Source organism: Leishmania infantum, chromosome 19 (genome assembly GCF_000002875.2).
Source record: "Leishmania infantum JPCM5 genome chromosome 19".
Classification (NCBI taxonomy): domain Eukaryota; phylum Euglenozoa; class Kinetoplastea; order Trypanosomatida; family Trypanosomatidae; genus Leishmania; species Leishmania infantum.
Window position 1 is genome coordinate 465,137 of NC_009403.2, and position 18,528 is coordinate 483,664.

At 64.5% G+C, this 18,528-nt stretch overlaps 1 protein-coding gene across 1 annotated transcript; it reads left to right on the forward strand.

Moving 5' to 3' along the window:
* Window positions 1-1,172: 1,172 nt before the first annotated feature.
* LINJ_19_1110 (conserved hypothetical protein) lies at window positions 1,173-18,476 on the forward strand (the record flags this gene model as incomplete). Its single annotated transcript, XM_001465034.2, has 1 exon — window positions 1,173-18,476. One exon carries the CDS (start codon window positions 1,173-1,175, stop codon window positions 18,474-18,476), a length of 17,304 nt encoding a protein of 5,767 aa, XP_001465071.2.
* Window positions 18,477-18,528: the final 52 nt, after the last annotated feature.

The window sequence follows — 18,528 nt, forward strand, 5'->3', positions numbered from 1 at the left end:
AAACTCGTTACTACCGATCGGTTCGGCCTCACTGCCGCACGCCGCGCAACCGCTTCGCCTCAGCGGGCACAGTAGCACCCGCCACGAGTGCAACCGCGTGAGCCAAAATCCAATCACGCGCACTCTGCGGGGCAAGTCACTAGTAGGAGGGTGGCTAGCGCTTAGAGCCCCACCCCACCCCTTCTCCGGACCTCTCTCTTTCTCTCCGCCCGAGTTGGTTGCCTTGATTGTTGCTTGGTTGGTTGCCGCATCACAGCCACCGTGATCCCACGACCACCTTGGAGGCTGCTGCTCCTGCGGCGGTGGCGGCTGTTGTGGAGCGGGCGTTTGCATCAAGGCTCATCCTTGTGTGTGAGGGTGCGCGTGTCTATGTGCCCTCTTTATCTCCCTCCTCGTTCTTTCTCCGCCGCCTCGCGAGTCGTTTTTTTTTGTTTGTTTGTTTTCTCGTTGTTTATGTGGTGCTTCCTCTTTCGACGATCGCCCACCTTCTCCCCTCCCCTTCTCCTCACACACAGGCACACGCACACGGTTTGAAAGGGAGATAGACGCGCGCGTGCACCGCCACAATCGTGCCGCTGCCCTCATAGATGTATTTTCGCCCTGCATCGTCCGTGTGAATCCTTGTCCTGCTTGTGTGTCCGTGTTGCTGTGGCTTTGCTGGTGTGGTGGTGGTGCTCGCTGTGCGCTCTACTCTCCCCACACACACGCAAGCCATCCCTCCCCCTCTCTGCGTGCACGCCTGCGGCATTGTAGCTCCCCTCTTGTTATTGTTTTCGCAAGCAGGGGCGGTGTGGGCGCTCTCTGAAGCTGTTTTCGCATGTATGGATGTACACTACCTCACCAACACCGCCACCCCCGACTTCAACTCATCGCCCACCACCAACGCCATCATAGCCATTGGCCCCCTCCTCTCCCTCCGACACACAAACACACACTCGCAACCTGCAGTCACTGAGCTCCTGTTGCGTTCTTACAGCTGTTCTTGTCACGCTTTTCAGTTCGCTTCTTCTGTTGCCCCCCCCCCACCCCCGATCACTGCACCGCAGGGTTGCGTGCTTCTCCTCGAATATCCCCATCGCATCGACGGCACTGTGTGCGCGCCCCTCCTCTTCCTCCCTCGTTTCCTTCAATCGACTGTCGGCTGAGACCCATTCTCTGGCTGTGCGAGCAAGATGCACACCTCCATGGAGACGGCGCCTAAGATGGCGTTGCGAGAGCCGGACGCAGTGCGGTGCGCACCGCAGAGACCATTCAACGAGTCTTTGCAGGTCGAGGCGATCACTTACCTCATGCACGAGCGGGAAGCCGATGCGTCGGCGGAGCTGTCAAAGGGTGGCCTGCACTCCTTGGCGATGCGCCGAGAGCAGACTCTGGTGCCGCCTGAGCTGCTAATGGAGCTGAAAGACGGCGAGCAAGCCGACGCATCCGTGGCACTGCCGGAAAAGCTGAACCCGTGCACGTGCACCACCGCTGCGTTCGACGAGTGGCTCCGCGCCGTCGTGAAGTCGATTCCTGCCCCAGCTGAGGCGGCGGACGCAGTGCAGCGCAGGAACTGTTGTGGCTCTCGCATCATCTGTGGTCGAGCGAGGCCTGGCGGCGTTACAGGGGTGTCCCGTCAGCAGGCCCTCTACAGGGCACTGGAGGTGCTCGAGGCGGCCACGCGTTTGCTGCAGCGGCACGCCGTACTCTGCCGCGGCCGAAGCCGCCTTCTGCACGCCTACTACGACGCGCTCGAGGAGGACATCCACCAGCATGCAGTGTCCGTGTCGGCATCGACAGCAACGAGAGGCACCGTCCAACCCACGGCGGAAATACAGCTTCAGCAGCTGCTGCCGCCGGAGCAGCACAAGTATTCTCCGTTCCACTACCACCTGCGCTTGTACAAACGCGGCGCGCCGCTTCATCACTATACACAGGAGCAGGAGAAACTGCAAAGCCGTTTGGAGAAGGTGTACTACGTGCTGCTGAAGCTCGAGGAGGTGGAGGGGTTAAGCAACTCGATTCTAGTCGAAGGTCAGGCGACGTCGCTGCTGGCTCAGCAGCGGCGGCAGAGCACGGACGCTCTGCAGGGCGGCAGCACAAAGGCGGGGTCCATAATGCGCGCCAACGTGAGGAAGGACGGCATAGGTGCAGGGAGCAGCGCGGACTTACATGATGCACTCACGCTCACCGGCGGCGGCGGCGGCGGTGGCGCGCGCGGAGATGGAGAAAGTGAGCCCGCGATGAACGAGCCGACTTTGCAGTTTTCGCGACGGCTTGTCGGAATGGAGCGGCGGGTGCGACGGCTGCGGCAACAGCTGCGCCTGCCGCTTCCTGTGTCGGAGGTGACGTCTCGCCTGCGCAACGAGCTCATTCTCTCCTTTTCCGCCCGTGTTCTGGCGCTGCGGGAGCCCGCTCCGTTCACATCCGAGATCTACGTGACCTCCGCCGCCCCTGCCGCGTCGCCGTCGCCACAGGCCGCCCCACGGCCCCCTGGCGACGGCGCACATCATCAGAGCTCGCACTCCATCAGCGCCTTCGTCGAGTGGTACGTTCAACGTGTCATGGACCCGCTCGCCATCTCGCAGCTTCTCAGCATCGTCCCGCGGGAATATGTGGTGACGACCACGTGCCGCCTTGTCTACGCATGTGAGGCGCACGCCTCGCTACGCTCGTCGCGCGCTCTCCCAGACCTGGGCCCCGTGCTGCTGCGTGCTGTGGCCGAAGGCCGCGCCGACGCCGTGGCGCAGCTGCTTCTCTCCTCAAGCGTTTCCTACGGCAGCGTCCTTTCCCACCCGGTGGACTGTCACACGTGCTTCTTCGCGGGCCTCCTTGGCGGCCAGATCGACGTGCTGGCACGGCTGGTGGAGCAGCAGAGCTGGAATGTGAACGCGCTGCACGTGCTGCTCTTCATGAGCGCCCCATGGAACATAGCCGCGGCACCGACAGCGGTGATGTCGTCGCGCGGGTGCTACGTATACCAGCAAGCGCTGGTGGAGCGCGTACAGGCGTTCCTCAGCGTAGCAGAGCAGGTGCTTGCGGCCCGCAGTCAGGAGCCCGCGTACAAGTTGCCTCTCTCCTTGGAAGAGAACGCCACGGATGCAGCGAGCATGAGCACCATCGCCGGCGGCGCCGACTACGAGGCCGACGAGTCGGCCCTCGCAGCGCTGCGCAAAGCCCAGCTACTCGACGTGAGCGCAGAGGGTGAGAAGCTGCTCGCTGCCTTGGGCTGTTTCCTCGGTAGTGCCGCGGCGTCGGCCTCCATCAACGATGATGCACTGCGCGGTGGGCGTCACGGCTCTCAGCGCTCCACCCACGCCGGCAAGCCAGTGACGACAGCAAACGCGTCGATGGCACGCGGCGGCGGAATGAAGAAGAAGGCGGAAGACGCCAGCGACGCCGACGACGACGGCATCACCGGCTCCACGGGTGTCTCGGCATTCGGTGCGCTGTCGATGTCAGCCGCGTCCCGAGCAGCTCCCCCGCTGCCGCCGGTGTTTCTCAAGGGCGCTCTTCATCGCTTACAACTCTTCCTTGCAGTGCGCAACGCCATGCTGCAGTATGAGCGGCAGCGACAAGACGCACAATGGGAGACGCTGCTGGGCAAAGTCAAGGCACGGCCGAGCAGCGGCGACGGCGCCTCCTCCGCGGCCGCAAGCACCATGCACGGGCTCGGGAGCAGCGGCAAGAATTTAGCTCGGCTGCACGCCAAGGCGCCCCCGCTCCTGCAAGGCGCGGCTGCCGCGAACCCTCGCACAGACCACAGAGAAGCGCCGCTCGCCTCTGCAGTGGCGGCCCCATATTCCTTCGTGCAGATCCTGCAGCAACATCAGCTGGACGCCTTGACTGCGGGCGCGTTGTGCCCACTGCGCTGCCAGATGTGCCCAGCATTCACGACGCCGCAGCTGCAGCGCGTAGATGCGTGGAGCTATGGCCCGTTGCAGCCCACCACCGCCATTACAACCGCGTTGGGTACCGCGCGCGGCACCGGCAACGAGGGAGGGGCGAAGCACTCCAGCAGGGAGCTCATCTCTCTCGCCGAACGGGTGAACACGCTGATTGGGATTGGGGAAGACGATTGCCGTCCCGACGAAAACTTGCGTGGGCGCCTCAACCGCAGCCTGAGCTCGCTGTCCCCGCGTAGCCGGCCCATCACGGCGCTCCTCATGCGGTCTGACACGGCCATCGACATGATGGCCAGCTCGTGGTACGTGCACGCAAATATCAGCCAGGCCAATTTCGTGGAAGAGCATGGGCACTACGGTAGCAGCAGCAACGGCAATGGGGAACGTCAAACCGCCCGCGGAGCTCACCTTCACCGGCTCATGAATCCGTGGCAGGCGCGCAGTGCCACCGGCTTGCTGATGTCAGCCCTGCCGTTTCGCTACTCGCTCTCCATGCCGCTAGAGGATGTGCGTCGAGCCGCGCAAGATGCAAAGCAGCGGCGAGCACTGCGCACCCTGTACGGTAGCTCCGCGGCCGGGGCGGCGGACAAGAGCGTCTCTGACCACGACGACGGCGGCGACAGGTCGGACGACCACCACCCCCGGCGCGGCGGCACTGGTACCGCAGCTGAGAACCTGGCGAGTCTCTACGTCCATCGTGCAACGCCGCCGCCAGCCAAGCCCAGCTTCTACTATGAGGTCCAGATGTCAGTGGAGTATCTTGTAGCCATGCACGCGGCCGATTACCTTGGTGCAACGCCGCTCGCCATCGGCAGCGAAGCGCTCGCACGTGGCGCGAGCAGCCCTCTCTCCGAGGACGCCATGCACCGACTGTGCGAGAATTGTGTGATAGTCGGGCTGTGCAACCCCATCACCGCCGCTCAGGCGAACGGGTGCACGCACAGCCCCTCTCAGCCGTATGTCGTGACGCATCTAGGCCACGAATGTGGCGCGGGGGGTGCGGCACAGGATAAGGAGAGGGGCGGAAGCGGGAGCGGCGCCTGGTCGGCGGGTGTGTCGGTATCCGTGATTGCCCACGAAAAAGTGGCGGCGTCACGCCTGCTGTCGGCTTGCGTTACTGCGCACGCCTCGCCAGCAACGGCAACGGCAGCGGTGGTGGAACCCGGTGAGGCATCGACAACACCGAGCGACGACGACGCCGATATCGATGTTCTCTACTTGGGTGTGTGGAAGCATCAGCGAAACAGCGTTCGTGCCGTCACGGCGATGCAAGCATCGCCCCACCACGTGGACGGAGATGCTGCGGACGCTTGTGCAAACGCCGCCCCCGTATATCTGCGGCTGGAACTGCCGCGCTGGTCGCATCCGGCGCCGGCGAAAGAGGCAGGGACGACAGCGGCGCAAGATGCTCCACGCGATCGCGTTGCAGCCGCCAATGGCAATCCAGCGCATGCCGCCGAAACGAACGCTGCCACTGCTGCTGCGACGGCGAGCACGAACATGTGGCTGCCCATCATCACACGAGCCTGCCAAGATGACGTGACGAGAGCAGTCGCGAAGGCTCGGCAGCAGCAGCAAGCGGAAGCGGCGCAGGGGACCGCGGCGAATCAGGCCAGCGAGCGCGCGAGGAAGAGCCGATGCGGTGCAACTTCTCCCTCTCTCCCTGCATCACCTTTCGCTTCGTTGACCCGCGTGCGCTGTGAGGTCGCGGCCACGCTGGTACTGGGGCTGCTGCTCGACCCATCAGCGGGCACACTGCGCCTGCGGCTCAACAACTACACCGACTTCGAGGAGATCACGTTGGGCCTGTGGCTCGGCAGCGTAGCCGAAGCCACCGCAGCCACGGCATCAGCTCCACCCCCACCACCGGCGCCGAAGCCTCGCCTCTACCCAGCCGCGACCCTGTCGCTAAACGATTGTGGCTGGAGAAGCTGGCGTGACCATCAAACACGCAAGTGGGCAAAGCAGCAGCAGCAGCAGGGGGTTCAGCCGACGGGACTGACGTCAGGCGAAAGGAGAGTCAGGCGCGCGCCAGTGGAATACAGCGCGCCGCCCTCGTCAGCATCGTCGCCGTCTTCGTTGCTATCTGTATCGAATGCAGTGCTGCGTTTCAGCTTCGACGCGGCTGAGCTGCTGTTCGGACCCCCACCTCCCCGCCAAGCGGTAAGGATCACGTCTGCTGACGCGATCATGCCTGCCGGGAAAGCCGCGCGCATGTCTCATCAGCAGCGGCGAGTCAGCGAACCGATCGGCGCGAAGGCGCCGCACTCAGTGGTGCCGCCGTTCCAGGCATCTCAGCCTATCGCGCTGCTGGACAGCACGGTCAAATTCACGGAGATGCTTTCGGTGCTCACAGATGTGTCACTTCTCGCGGCGACGAAGCGGAGCGGTGACAAGAATCAGCAACAGCAGCAGCTGCACAGCCTCGGCCACGGCGATGACGCGGCGGACGAGGACGAGGAGGGCGAGGTCGACGGTGTCGATGCAACGGCGCCACAAGGTGCTGCGCCGCCGGCACATTCGTCGCTGTTGCTTATCGGCTCGCGCGATCGCCGTACACACGCTGCGATGATGCGGGTGCAGCGTCTTCTGAACACTCCTGGAGGCGGTGCCACCGGCACAACAGCCGGAAGCAGCTCCGCCTTCAACAACAGCGACCCCGCGGACATCTTTTACCCTCCTGTCCGCATCTACCGGCACAGCTGCCACTGCCCTGCTCATGAGCTCTATCCGTTGCCATCCTCCTCCTCGCTCGGCGCGGCCGACAAAGACGACGCTAGCGAGCGCAGCCGGCGCACACAGAAGTGCCAGCGGTGTCTAGCAAACCGGCGAATCGGGCTTAGCAGCGCCGGCGAGACGTCATCGCTCTTCTCAACCAACGTGTATTGGCACGACATCATTCCCGAAAATGCTCGCCTCACGCCGCTCTGCGCGGCACTCGCGTCGCGGCAGCGGGCCATGGCGTACGTCATCGCAACACACCCGCTCACGTGCTTCTGCAACCTCAGTGTCGACGAGGAGAGCGCCTGTGATGCCTACGCGCGGCAGCAGCAGCCTCAGCAGCGCCGCGCCGCCCTCTACGCAGCGTGTGCGCTTGGCTACATGGAAGTGGTACAAGTGCTTCTGGAGCGCATTCCCGTGGAGGAGCTTCTCTCGTACTTTGGGCTTGTTATCGAGAGCGAGGCGCGCGCGGCGCTACAGCGCTGCTACGCGGTGGCGAACACCGTTTTCTTGCGCAACTACCGACTCCGCTCACTCGCGACCCAGTCGCCGTCGTCGCCAAGCGGTGGCACTGCGGTCGAGACATCGGCGCCAGCAGTGCCTTATTTGTCGAATGAAAGCCAGCGAGCCCTTCTCGACGCCTCCGCCATCTACTACTCCTCACGGTCCACCTACACCCCGCTGCACGTGGCGCTTCTCGGCGTCGTGCTCGAGAACGGAGATCAAGACGACGAGGGCGTAGAAGAAGGCAGCTACGTTGATGTCGACACGGAGGAGGCGCGCATGTCCTCGCTGAACGCGCGTCTCGGCAAGCAAACAGCCTGTGTAACGGTGTTGCTCAACTGCCTCTACGATCTACTCTGTGTGGCATCAGCATCGAACACAACGGCGCGGAAGGCACAGAACACGGCAGAGCTAGTGCATCCGCCGCACTCGACGAAGTCGCATGGGCGAGAGGAAGATGTGCTGGGGGGTGAGGCGCAAGCACGGCGGCCGTCTTCCGCAGGCCGAGAGCTCCTCGTCGACGCACTCAACCTGCAAAGCCCGACAGGCGAGGCTGCTCTTCTAATCGCTGTCCGCCACAACAACGTCGCAGTCGCTCTTCGCCTCCTGAAGCTGGGCGCGCAGCCGGCTTGCATGGATCGCATCACGAGGCTGCTCAGCCTCGAGCTTGCCTGTGCGAACCGCTGCACACCGATTGCAGAGGCTCTGCTGCAGTCCCACAACGGCGGCGGCGCCGTGTACGCCACGTCGCCCGTCCTTCTGAATCACGCCGGCATCGCCACTGCGCTGTGCTGGTGCGCCATCAACAACATGCCCGCCATCATGCAGAAGCTCCTGGAGTGCGACGGGATCGACGCGGAGAGCGGATTCGAAGGTAGCTCCCCGCTGCACCTTGCCATCGCGTTCGGCAGCGAGGCGGCCGCGCTGACGCTGCTCAACGGCACCCAACCGAGGAAAACAGCCACTATCAGTGCGCGTAAGGGCTCAGGCGGCAGGGCAGAGGCGCCACCGGCAGCTCTTGTCGCGGCCGCAACCGCCGCACCCGACACCAAGACGGCATCGTTAGCGGCAAAGCACGTGAACTGTGGCTCCAGTCAACGCGGTACCGCGGCACCGTCTGCCTCACCGGCGCGGCCAACAGAGACCGTCTCCGCGGCTGAGACACACAAGAAGCCCTTTATGGATGTCAACATACTTCACGAGCGCACTCACTGCACACCGCTGCACCTCGCCTGCGAGCGCGGGCAACTGCGCATCATACGCACTCTTCTGCAGTCGTGGCACGCTCAGCTGAACATCGCGGCCGCTTACACCAACTACACGCCGCTCCTCACGGCGGTGGCGAACGGCCAGGAAGAGGCGGCGCTTCGCATCCTCGAGTACAGCAAGGACGAACTCCGCCGCGGCCGCGCAGTGCTGGATCTCTGCGCGATCGATCAGCACGGCGACACCGCGCTGCACCTGGCTGCGAGTCGCGGGCTGAATCTCGCGGTGGAGTACATGTTGGTTCAGTTCAGTGAGGAGGAGGTGGCGCGGCTGGTAGCCCTGCATCCCACGTTACGTGCATCGCCTGCGTACCAGGCAGCGACATGTATAGTGCCCCTGCACGCTGTGAACAAGCATGGCAAAACGGCCTTGCTCGTCGCTCTGCAGTATAACCAAGCCGACACGGCCGAGCTGCTGGTGAGCATGCTTATCGACAGCGCGGAGACTCTGGAAGTGGGAGACGCCGCGGCGGCGTTTGGAGGTGATGGTGGTCCCAAGGCGCCTACTGCGATAACAGATGCTGGAGAGGCGTCATGCAGTACATCTGCAGCCGCCGCTGCATCGGCGCCCTCGCAGATTGGTGGCCCTCTTATCGAAGGTACCTGCATGGCCCTGCACCAGGCGCACAGAAAGCATCTGGACTCCGTGGTGCAGTTGATGCTGTCCGCCCCGCCCAGCCTGTTTCCATGCACCGCTGCATTTTGCAAGTCGGTGCAGCTGTACAAGCAGCAGCAGGCGGACGGACGGCGCTCGGGGGCGCTGCTGAGGAGCGAGACGTGCGACGGCGACGTCCGTCCAGCCTTCGTTGCGGATGCAAGCACTGTCCCGGTGCTGGCGAGTGAGCGAAACGAAAACGCGTCGCAGCGCAGCCCCGCGATGGCGCAGGATCGAGGCTCCTTCGTGCGCCTCCTCCTCACGCGCGCCGCCGGCCCCACCATCGCGCCGAACGACGCTCTGCGCGTCCTGCTGCGCGGCTTCGCGCTCCCTGAGTTGTGCGTGTACCTCAGCGAAGTGGCGGCGGAGAGCGCCGTGCTGGGGGTGCAACGAAGTACAGCAATGGCGGACGCGGAGCTCGTGATTGGCTACTTGCAAGAGCACGCTGGCTCGGTGGTGGCGCCGACGCGGGCAGTTTTGTTCTGCCGCGACGTGTGGCTGTGTCTGCAGCAATGGATGTACAGTGAAGCGTCTGCCGAACGCGAGCGCGCCGCGGTATCGCGCGCTCATCACGCCTTTAGTAGTAGGACCACCGACTCCACTTACTCGCAGCTGTCGGTGGGCATAGAGAAGGGCGGCGAGCGCAGGCAGAAGCAGCAACAGCAGTGCGAGCTCGAGGAGGCACCAATGGGTTGGCTTTGCCGCATGCTGCTCGTCCCCAAGTCCGGCGTTGGCAGTCACGCACATGGTAAGGCTGCGCAACCGAAGTCGGCATTGCCGGCGAGCGCGTCGAACTCCTCTGCGCTCTCTGCTGACGCGTCTAGCGCGGCGCAAGAGGCAGAGCACTACCGCCACGCCTTAGAGGCGACTCTGAACCGCAAAACGCTAAGTCTTGAGGTGGCGCGTATGATTCGCCTTTACGGCCGCTCTCACGGCGGCGCAAGGGCCATCGAAGAAATCAAGAGCATCGTGGCAGCCTACGTGAGGGCACATATCAACGAACCTGCTGCGCACGTGAGGCTGACAACGGCGGCCGCCACAGCGGCTGCAGTGGCAACCTCGGCCACGCTGAGTAGCAGCAGCAAGCACTCCTCCTTTTCGGTGCGCACCCGCTCGAGGGCGCAGAGCTTCCGAGATGTGGTCGAGCAGCATGCCACATGGAACAGGGACGGCACGGTGGACTTAGACGCAACGGAAAGAGAATTCTCCGATCGCAACTCCATTGACGTTATCGGCAACGAGCCGCTTTTCACGACGCCGATGGGCTTCACCGTATTGCAGCTGGCAGCCACGCTCGGCCTCCCGGAAGTTGTCGCGTTCCTCGTGGATACTTACAATCTGAACCCTTTGTACGCACCGGCGCAAGGCATGCATACGTGCGTCCCGCAATCAACGACGCCGCCGCCGCAGGCCAACCGCTCCAAAGAGGGAACGCGGAAAGAAGAGGCTGCGCGGGTGCGTAACGTCGTCGTGCACAGCGTGCGCGCCGTCGTCGGAGTGGCTTCTCCGTGCGCAGGCCGCGGTGACTACGGCGGCGCCAATGGCAGTGCTGGCAAGAGCAGGGAGGATGCCGGCTTGTGGATCTGCTGGACTCCGTACCGCCTCGCCGTGCGCTCCGGCAACCTGCACATTGTCAAGACTCTCCTGCTGGCAGGCAGCGGCGCGGCACCCGCGGTTGCGGAAATCAACCCCCGGGAGCTATGTGGCACCAGCACCTTGGCCCGGCTTTCGCACTCGGACAGGCACGTCGAAGACGGCGTTACTTTCAGCGGCGCAGGCGCGACGGTCTCGACGGCGATCTGCCCTGCTGCTTCTCTTGTCGACTACAAGGAGCCGGCGTGGCTCGACCCATATCAGCGGACAGCGCTTCAGGAGAGCATTGTGGTAGCGACAAGGTGTGGCAGCGGTGCCTCGGGCAGCGACTCGCTTGTAGACTCTCTCACCTTCACCGCCTCCGCCGGCTTGTCGTCTTCCAGTGTCGTGACCAAGACCGCCCCTTCGCTGTCAGAGGCTTTGGCGCTGGTGCGCCTGCTGCTGAAGCACGGTGCTCAGTCGAACGGGCTCTTCGACAGCACCGGCAGTGATGCCTGGCTGCTTGCCATGGCCGGCAGCGGCGCAGCTGATCTGCCCATCACGCACTACAGCTACGCAGCCGACTGCAAGCGCAGGCCGTACAGCGCTGGCTCTGAAGCGTCCCTCTCTCAGCTCTCCTTAACGGGGGCGTCTGCGCCAGCGACGGCGTCGCTGGCGTTGATCCGGACGACTGCTGGCGAGGCGGCTGGGCAGCGGTGTGTCGACTTGCTCCTTCGCCTCCGCGCTCCGTTGCTGGGGTGTGCGCCGGCAACTCTGCGTCGCGCTGACACTCACCTTGATGGCAGGCGCCTCGACGGACCGCAGGAGAGCGCTGAGAGCGACTGCTTCAACGAGCAGCTTCTGCGCCACCCACGCCGCCTCCTGCACCAGTGGCGACGTCTGCCCTGCATGCAGCTCGCGCCTACCAGAGCAGCTGCCGCAGGATTTGCTCGAAGAGGCCGGCGGGCCGCAGGCACCGTTGGAAACGTCCACGACGGCAGCGGCAGCGACGAAGGCAACGACGCTGCGGGCGAGGATGGCGACGGCGCCGCCGCTCAGGGCTACTCGGTGTTCGAGCAAGCGGATGCCCTGTGTGCGCAGTACGAGAAGGTACAGCAGACCCTGCACCCGAGTGCCGCGATGGCCATTCCACGCGTCGGTGGCGGGGTGAGGCCGTGCACCCCCTCACCGCAGGCGACGGCGCTTGCTACAACAGTCTCCTTCGCATCTCTCTTGACCATCACCTCGGCGGAGGAGGTAACCCTCTTGCCAAGCGCCGTGGCTCCAGGGGGCGCGGTAACGCTCAACCGCAGGGTGCTGGCGGGCGGATCTGTGTCAAGGACAAACAGCGTCGCGGGAAGAGAGACCGGGACGTCGCCGCTCACGCCGTCCTTCTCGGCCGATTCACTGAAGACGCGACTCATCGCGGCGCTGCGGCTTTGCTACCGCGTCGTCCTTCTCTACACATGCGTGGAGTACACACCGCTGCAGCTTCTCCGACTCGTGCGCGCCTTCGGCGCGGCGGCAATCCCGGTAAGTGCGCGTCACCCACTAAGCGGCGACAGCGTCGCTACACGACTGCTGCGCAAGACGCACGCTCACCTGCTCGCCAGGACAAGTGGAGGCGGCGGCGGTGGCGACAGCAGCACCAGCAACACTCTACGCGGGGAGCTCGGGAGCGATGCTGCGTCTGTTATGATGCGCGGCGCCGACGACATGTCGCAGCTGCCGCTGAGTGTGCTGAAGGAGCCGCCGTGCACCGACGACCCGGCCGCGGATGCAGAGACGCGCGCCTTGGTGGACACGTGTGTGGCGCTGGTGCACATGCTCCGCGACGCTGCCCTACGTCTGCCCTCACCTCCGTCAGCGCCACAGTCGCAAGCGGCAGCCACGGCGGCCGGGCAAGCACTGCGCTCGGTGCTCTTCCAGCCCTCGTGTGACGGGGAGACCGCGCTCTCCTTGGCCGCGCGCATCGCCCACGCGCCGCTCATCTCTGTCCTAGTGCAGAGCGGGGCAGCCGTATCCTCGGCTTCTCACAATCGCAGCCAAGGCGGAGATGAGTCGTGGCGCTGCTCGCGCACAACGTGCAGCGTGCCTTGGCGAGGCGACGGCAGTGACACCGAGGCAGGTGGTGAGGGCGGTGTTGGCGTGTACGACGTCTCCGGGATTCCGGTCACCTCTAACTGCTCCCTGAGCACGAATCTGGCCGACGTCGTGGTACGAGTGCTGCTCGCCACCCGCGTCTACTACCCTGCGCATGAGATCGGCACCGTGCGTGCCTTGCTCACGCATATGCCGAACGAGCCCGCGCGGCGAGCCTTCCTGCGGGGTGTGTACCCGAACATCCACCCACTGCCAGCGCTGCAGCTTGCGATGGACAACGTGAGCATCGCATCGGGCTTCCTGACGAGCCCTGACTGCATGAACGCGCTCTGGACGAATCTGTTGTACGCGCACTTCACGGGCCAGCTGGACACCGCCGTGCGGACGACGGCAAAGGCGTGGAGCGAGCTGCTGCACGTCGTACTTCCGGGGGCGCCGGCAGTGCCAATTTACCTCGTCATGTGCGCCGCCGTCCGCGAGGAGGTGAGTGCCGAGGAGTTGAAGGCGTCTCACAGTGGTGTGCGTGCACAGAGCCCGCAGGTGACGCCATCGCCGCCGCAGTCGCTTGCCGGCTCGACGAGATCGTCGAGCATGGTAAAGAAACGGTCAAAGGAACGCACTGTGCCATCGGCGATACCGAACTGGTCTCATGTTGTGCGCCGCACGAACCTCTTCCTGCAGCTCATGGCCATGTCTGCAGCTGAGACGCTCATGAGCAAGGGCAGCAAACCATCGTCGCACGTGTCGGCAGATGCGAGAACTCTCTCCTCTACTGCCGCGGCAGCCTCTGGGAGTGGGCAGCGCACCAAGAGCGCGTCGTCACCGCTGCACGAGGTGACAAAGAAAGGTAGTTTCGCTGCGTTGACGGATGTTGGCGAGCCTCCATTGCATGGGCTGTCTGGCACCTTGTTGTGGGACACCATCGAGCTCGCCGTGCGCTACGACGACAAGGACATGTTGCGGCACCTCTTGCAGCTTCGCCTGCCAGACATCGTGCTCACGCACATCGGCAACATCCAGTCCCAGCAACAGACGCTGTCGTCGACCGGCACCTTTGGAAGGGCATACTCGTCCATGGACGTGAGCGCGCGTGCAATGGAGGCGGTTTCGAAGACCATTCTCGACAGCTACCCGTCCTTTGCCGGCGTGAGCACCACGTCGCAGGCAACGCTCGTGCTCGAGCGGCTGCAGCGCCTCCTCTGGCGCGAGGCACTGCAAGAGCGTCATGTCGACCTGCTTGCGGTCGCCGCAGGAAGCATCGAAACGCTGCGGTTCCTGTACACGTCCTCACCCCCTGAGGTGCGCGCACAGATGACCCCGATGCGCTATGACCGCGTAGACGTGAAGAGCGGGATGCCGGAGGGCGTGTCGCCTGCGCCAGACATCGTGGCCCCCGCCGCGGCAGTGCCCGCCGGAGCCGAGGAACTCTTGGGGTCCTTTCAGAAGTTAAGGAAGTCAAGTTCTGCACGGGTCGGCAGCGGCGTGATGTCACCGTCGCCGCAGGTCTTTGTTGTTTCGTCAAAGGTGGAGACGCATGCGACAGCCGCGCACCAGCTTACGAAGACTCCCTTCTCCGCTAGCACCGCGTCCGCCACGCCTTCAGCGGATGGCGTGGCTCGGTTGGCCGTGCTGACTCCGGAAACGCCGACCTCGCCCGTCTCGCCAGCGGCGAAGCGGACATCGCCAGCACTGGCTGTGGACATTGTAGAGACGCCCGATGAGCGAAGCCTCACACTGCCACTCGCAGACGCGCCGCTACTACAACCCAAGGCGAGCGAGGATAAGGAGGAGGAGAGTGCCGCTGCCGTCGCGGATGCTGAGCTGCGCTTCATGGAAAGCTGCGTGCAGAACGGACGCCGTCGTCTCGCCCCGGGCGAAGAGCGACGCCGGTGCGTAACAGCGGTGACATGGGGCCTCGGCGCGGCTGCCTGCTCAGTGAAGCTGCCGATGGTCCAATCCAGCGCGAGGGCCGTGTCGGCCTCCACCGCGGGCACCGCCGAGGCGGCCACCGCGCCAGGTACACGAGTAGAGGTGCAGCCGCGCCGCACACCGTCACTACTACCACAGCTGCCGCGGCCGCCCGCTCAACGCCGCATCACCCTAGATGGCAAGATTGGTGATGTTGGCCCCGTTAAAGACAGCCACCAGGCAATCGCCGATGGGGAGAAGACTGCAGCGCGACAGGTCGTGCAGCGCCGAGGGCGGGCGAAGACTTCGCTTCCCACGAAGGCATCGGCTGCAGCGAAGGAGGCTAGCGGGCCGGCACCGTCCAGTCCAACGCCGCCGGCGGTGGTGGAGCCAGAGCCGGTCTACTTCATGTACCTCCAGCTTGATTGGGCTCTACATTCGACTCGGCTCCTTCGCTCGCCTCGCCCCTCCAGCGCCACGCTCGAGACAATCATGTTCCTGCTGGATCAGCGAGTGGCTCTCTCGGTGCCCGTACTTGACCTCTTCCTGGCTGGCACCGTCGCCCCCAGCAGCGCCGAAGCAGCGGCGCCACAGCAGCACTCCAGTGATGCGTATGCGCGGCAGGAGGTCGCCCTCAGCCTTCGCTACCAGACCCGGGCACATCTTGACACGCTGCTCCACCTGCTTGTCCTTCACGACCAGTGCCAGCTGGCGGAGTACTACCTCGAGTACTGTCATTTCTGGTTCGTGTCCAATGAGCTTGACCCAGAGCCAGTGAGCGGGCGGCCGGGTCGCTTCCCAATCGGCCAGCCTCCCGCGTCGCCCGACGGCGATTCTAGCGAGGACGACCTCAACGATGATGACGCTCACCTGTGTAGCGATGTCAGGTATATCGGCCATGACAAGCAGAAGCGAAGCACGCGTTCGAGCCAGCAGTTTCGGCATCGCTCTCGCGGCTCCTCTTCCTCGGCGTACGCCGGGACCGTGCCGCGCGAGTTTCTGCGGTGCATGCTCCGAGTGAACGCGCACGGGCTGACCGCCTTCGACTATGCTCATACGCCGGCGATGCTGCAGCTTCTCGAGTGGTACGGCTGCGTGCCGCCCACGTACCGGCCAAACCCGCACGCCTTCCGACGAGTTGTCTTTCTCAACCGCGGAGGGCACGGTGACGTGAGGGAAGCGTACACTTTCGCGGACAACATGGATGATCACGACAACGACGAAGCGGTCGATCGGCGACAATCTGCAAGTGTTAGGACGTCGATGATGGCGCGTCGCAAACGCGAGGTACTGCGTTTCTTCCCTGTGCCGCGCCTGGTCCTGGCGACCGACAACTTTGTGGCGCTGCTGGACCCCACCGGCACAGAGCTGGCGTCCACAGTCGGCTCCGTGGCGACCGCCCAAGCGCGCACCGCTGCCTCGGGCACCGCAGATGGAAGGCGCTGCAATGGTGAGGATGACGCGGACGAGAGTCTCGCCAAGAATGAAGTTCTGGTGTCGACCCGCACGCAACCGCTGCAGCTGAGCGATCGCCGCATCGACGCCATGATCAGCACGGAGCGGCGACAGCTGCAGGTAAGCGAGCGGCGCCACCACCAGCAGGAGCGCGCCAGGGCGCTTCTGTTTGAGCAGGTCGCTGCGCAGTCCCAAGCACTTGTCACGCGCAGAGGTGGAAAAAGCGGTGGAGCAGACGAATCGGTGAGAGATGGCGCGCTGCCGTACCTGACGCGGGCCGTGACGGCTCACCGGCGCCAGCAGTGGGAGTTGCAGCGGCACCCGCCTTGCAGCGAGATGACGCTGTGGCACAACGCCCTTGAAGCGCAGCGACTGTCTGGGTCCGCCTTCACCGCGACATCGTCTCGCGGACGACTGAAGCGGCGAGCCGAGGGCGGCGCTCGTGGCAGCAACGGTGGTGGCGCTGGCGTTCTTCCAATCCTGCTCAGCGAGGAGGTGAGCCTACTGCACCTCGGTCTGTGCTCTTTCGAAGATGAGCTTGTTCGCCTCTACGGCGAACTCCACACGGCGTCTGCATCCGCATCAGCAGCTGGCAACGAGGACACCAGTGGCGCTGCACGCGCGCATCGCACAGTCGGCGAGGAAGGTGGGGCCATCAGCGACGGCGACAACGCCGCCTCTGTCCTGAGCGCCTACAGCCGTCTGCTGCTGCCGCCGTCGGTCACTGACAAGCCCGCAACGCACCCGCACCAAGGCCTCGAGGAAGTAAAGCGGAGCTACGGCATGATGTCTGGAGACGCCCCGCCAGAGACGGACAAGTCAAACAGCTCACCCAGGACGAAGGCGAGCCGCACTGGCTGCACCGTGCTGCCTCGTGTTTCGTTCCCAGGTGGGTCGATTGGGGGCGCGTTGCCGCCGACGCAGCAGGGCAACAAGCCCTCCTCCGTCTCCGCCGCGAACGCCTTCATGGCGGCTTCGCAGGACTTCCGATCGTGCGGTAGGGCACCGGCACTGCCGCCTCGGCTGTCGCAGATGGATGTGGTGTTCCTCCTCGAGTGTCAGCAATTTGTGGTGTACCCACTCTCGATGCCCAGCACCGGCGACGCCGTGGAGGTGGTCAACGACGGCGGCGACGACACCTACGACGAGAGCAGCAAGCCACGCAGCAGCGCGAAAGGCGGCGGGGGGCTCAGCGACAGCATTGGCAACTCCAGTCGCACCCCCAGCAATGACGAAGGGAATGTCGCGCCCCCTCGTCTATCTCTTGGGAAGGGGGCGGCCAGTTTCAGCGAGTTACCTGCCGTGATCGAGCGGTGCACCGGCGGTAGCATCGGCACGGACGAGCAACGTGTAAAAGGGGCTGGCAAGGACGCGCCGCGTCAGCGCGCACCGGCCCTCGCAACAACAACGCGTGACATCGCTGGTCGCTCTCCTGCTTCCCCACACAGATCACCCGCGCGTCGCGAGCATGGGGACAGGATACGTGATGCGCCACCGAGCGACTTGCCGCTGCTACGCTCTCTTCTGGCGCGCAAGGCCGCGGATGATCTGTCGTCGGAGCTGATCGACGTCTCGGCGCACCGCTACGAAGCGGCGCTGCTGGTGTCCCTCACTCCAATGCTACTCTCCGGCATCAGCGGCGACGGCGCTCCTGGGGCTCGCGTTTCGGCGGCCGCGACAATGAGGAACTTGGCGGCCAAGCTCATGCACACGCGCTGGAAACAGTTCGGCAGCCGGCCCATCATCTCAGGCACCAACACCGATGCCGCGACCACTGCGACAGAGGCGGTGGCGCTACTGAACGTGCCCCCGTTCACTCTAGCTGACGCTCCGGCGCTGTACCCGAGCGGGGCCCCGTTTTCAGCCTCACCAGCGGCAGATGAGCCCGGATCGGTGGCGTCGACGACAGCACTAGGCGCTGCCGCAGCACGTGTGCCAACCGTCATAGCGGCGCGACTAGAAGAGTGGGTAGCGCGTCGCTGGCCCCTGCAAAGACAAGCACCGCCCTCCCCGAAGTTGCACAGGAAGGCTGGCGGTCGAGCAGGCACGACATCTTCGCGATCGCCTCCCACAAAGACGATTAAAGCCTGCAGGCAGGAGAACGAGGACGAGAACACACAGGACAGAAACGGCGTTGATGCGGACGGCTACGACGACGAGTCAGCGGCCACGTCGGTGCTCGATCGGATAGAACCCGTCGGCGGAGTTGCCACAGCGGCTCAGCAAGTCCTCATGCGTGCGTTGCTGAAGCGCTTTACCGCCGCGACAGGTGCGCAGCTGTCTGAGCAGATGGGGCTCGTCATCACTCCCAACTACGATGTCGCCGAGGTCGGCGACACAGCGGCGGCGCTGCGAGACATCGAAGCGAAGGTCGCCGCACCGGCGGCGGCGCGAAAGAAGCGGCGATAAGAAACTCGGAAAATGAAAAGTAGACGCGCGTATGTGCCTGCGCGGATGGGCG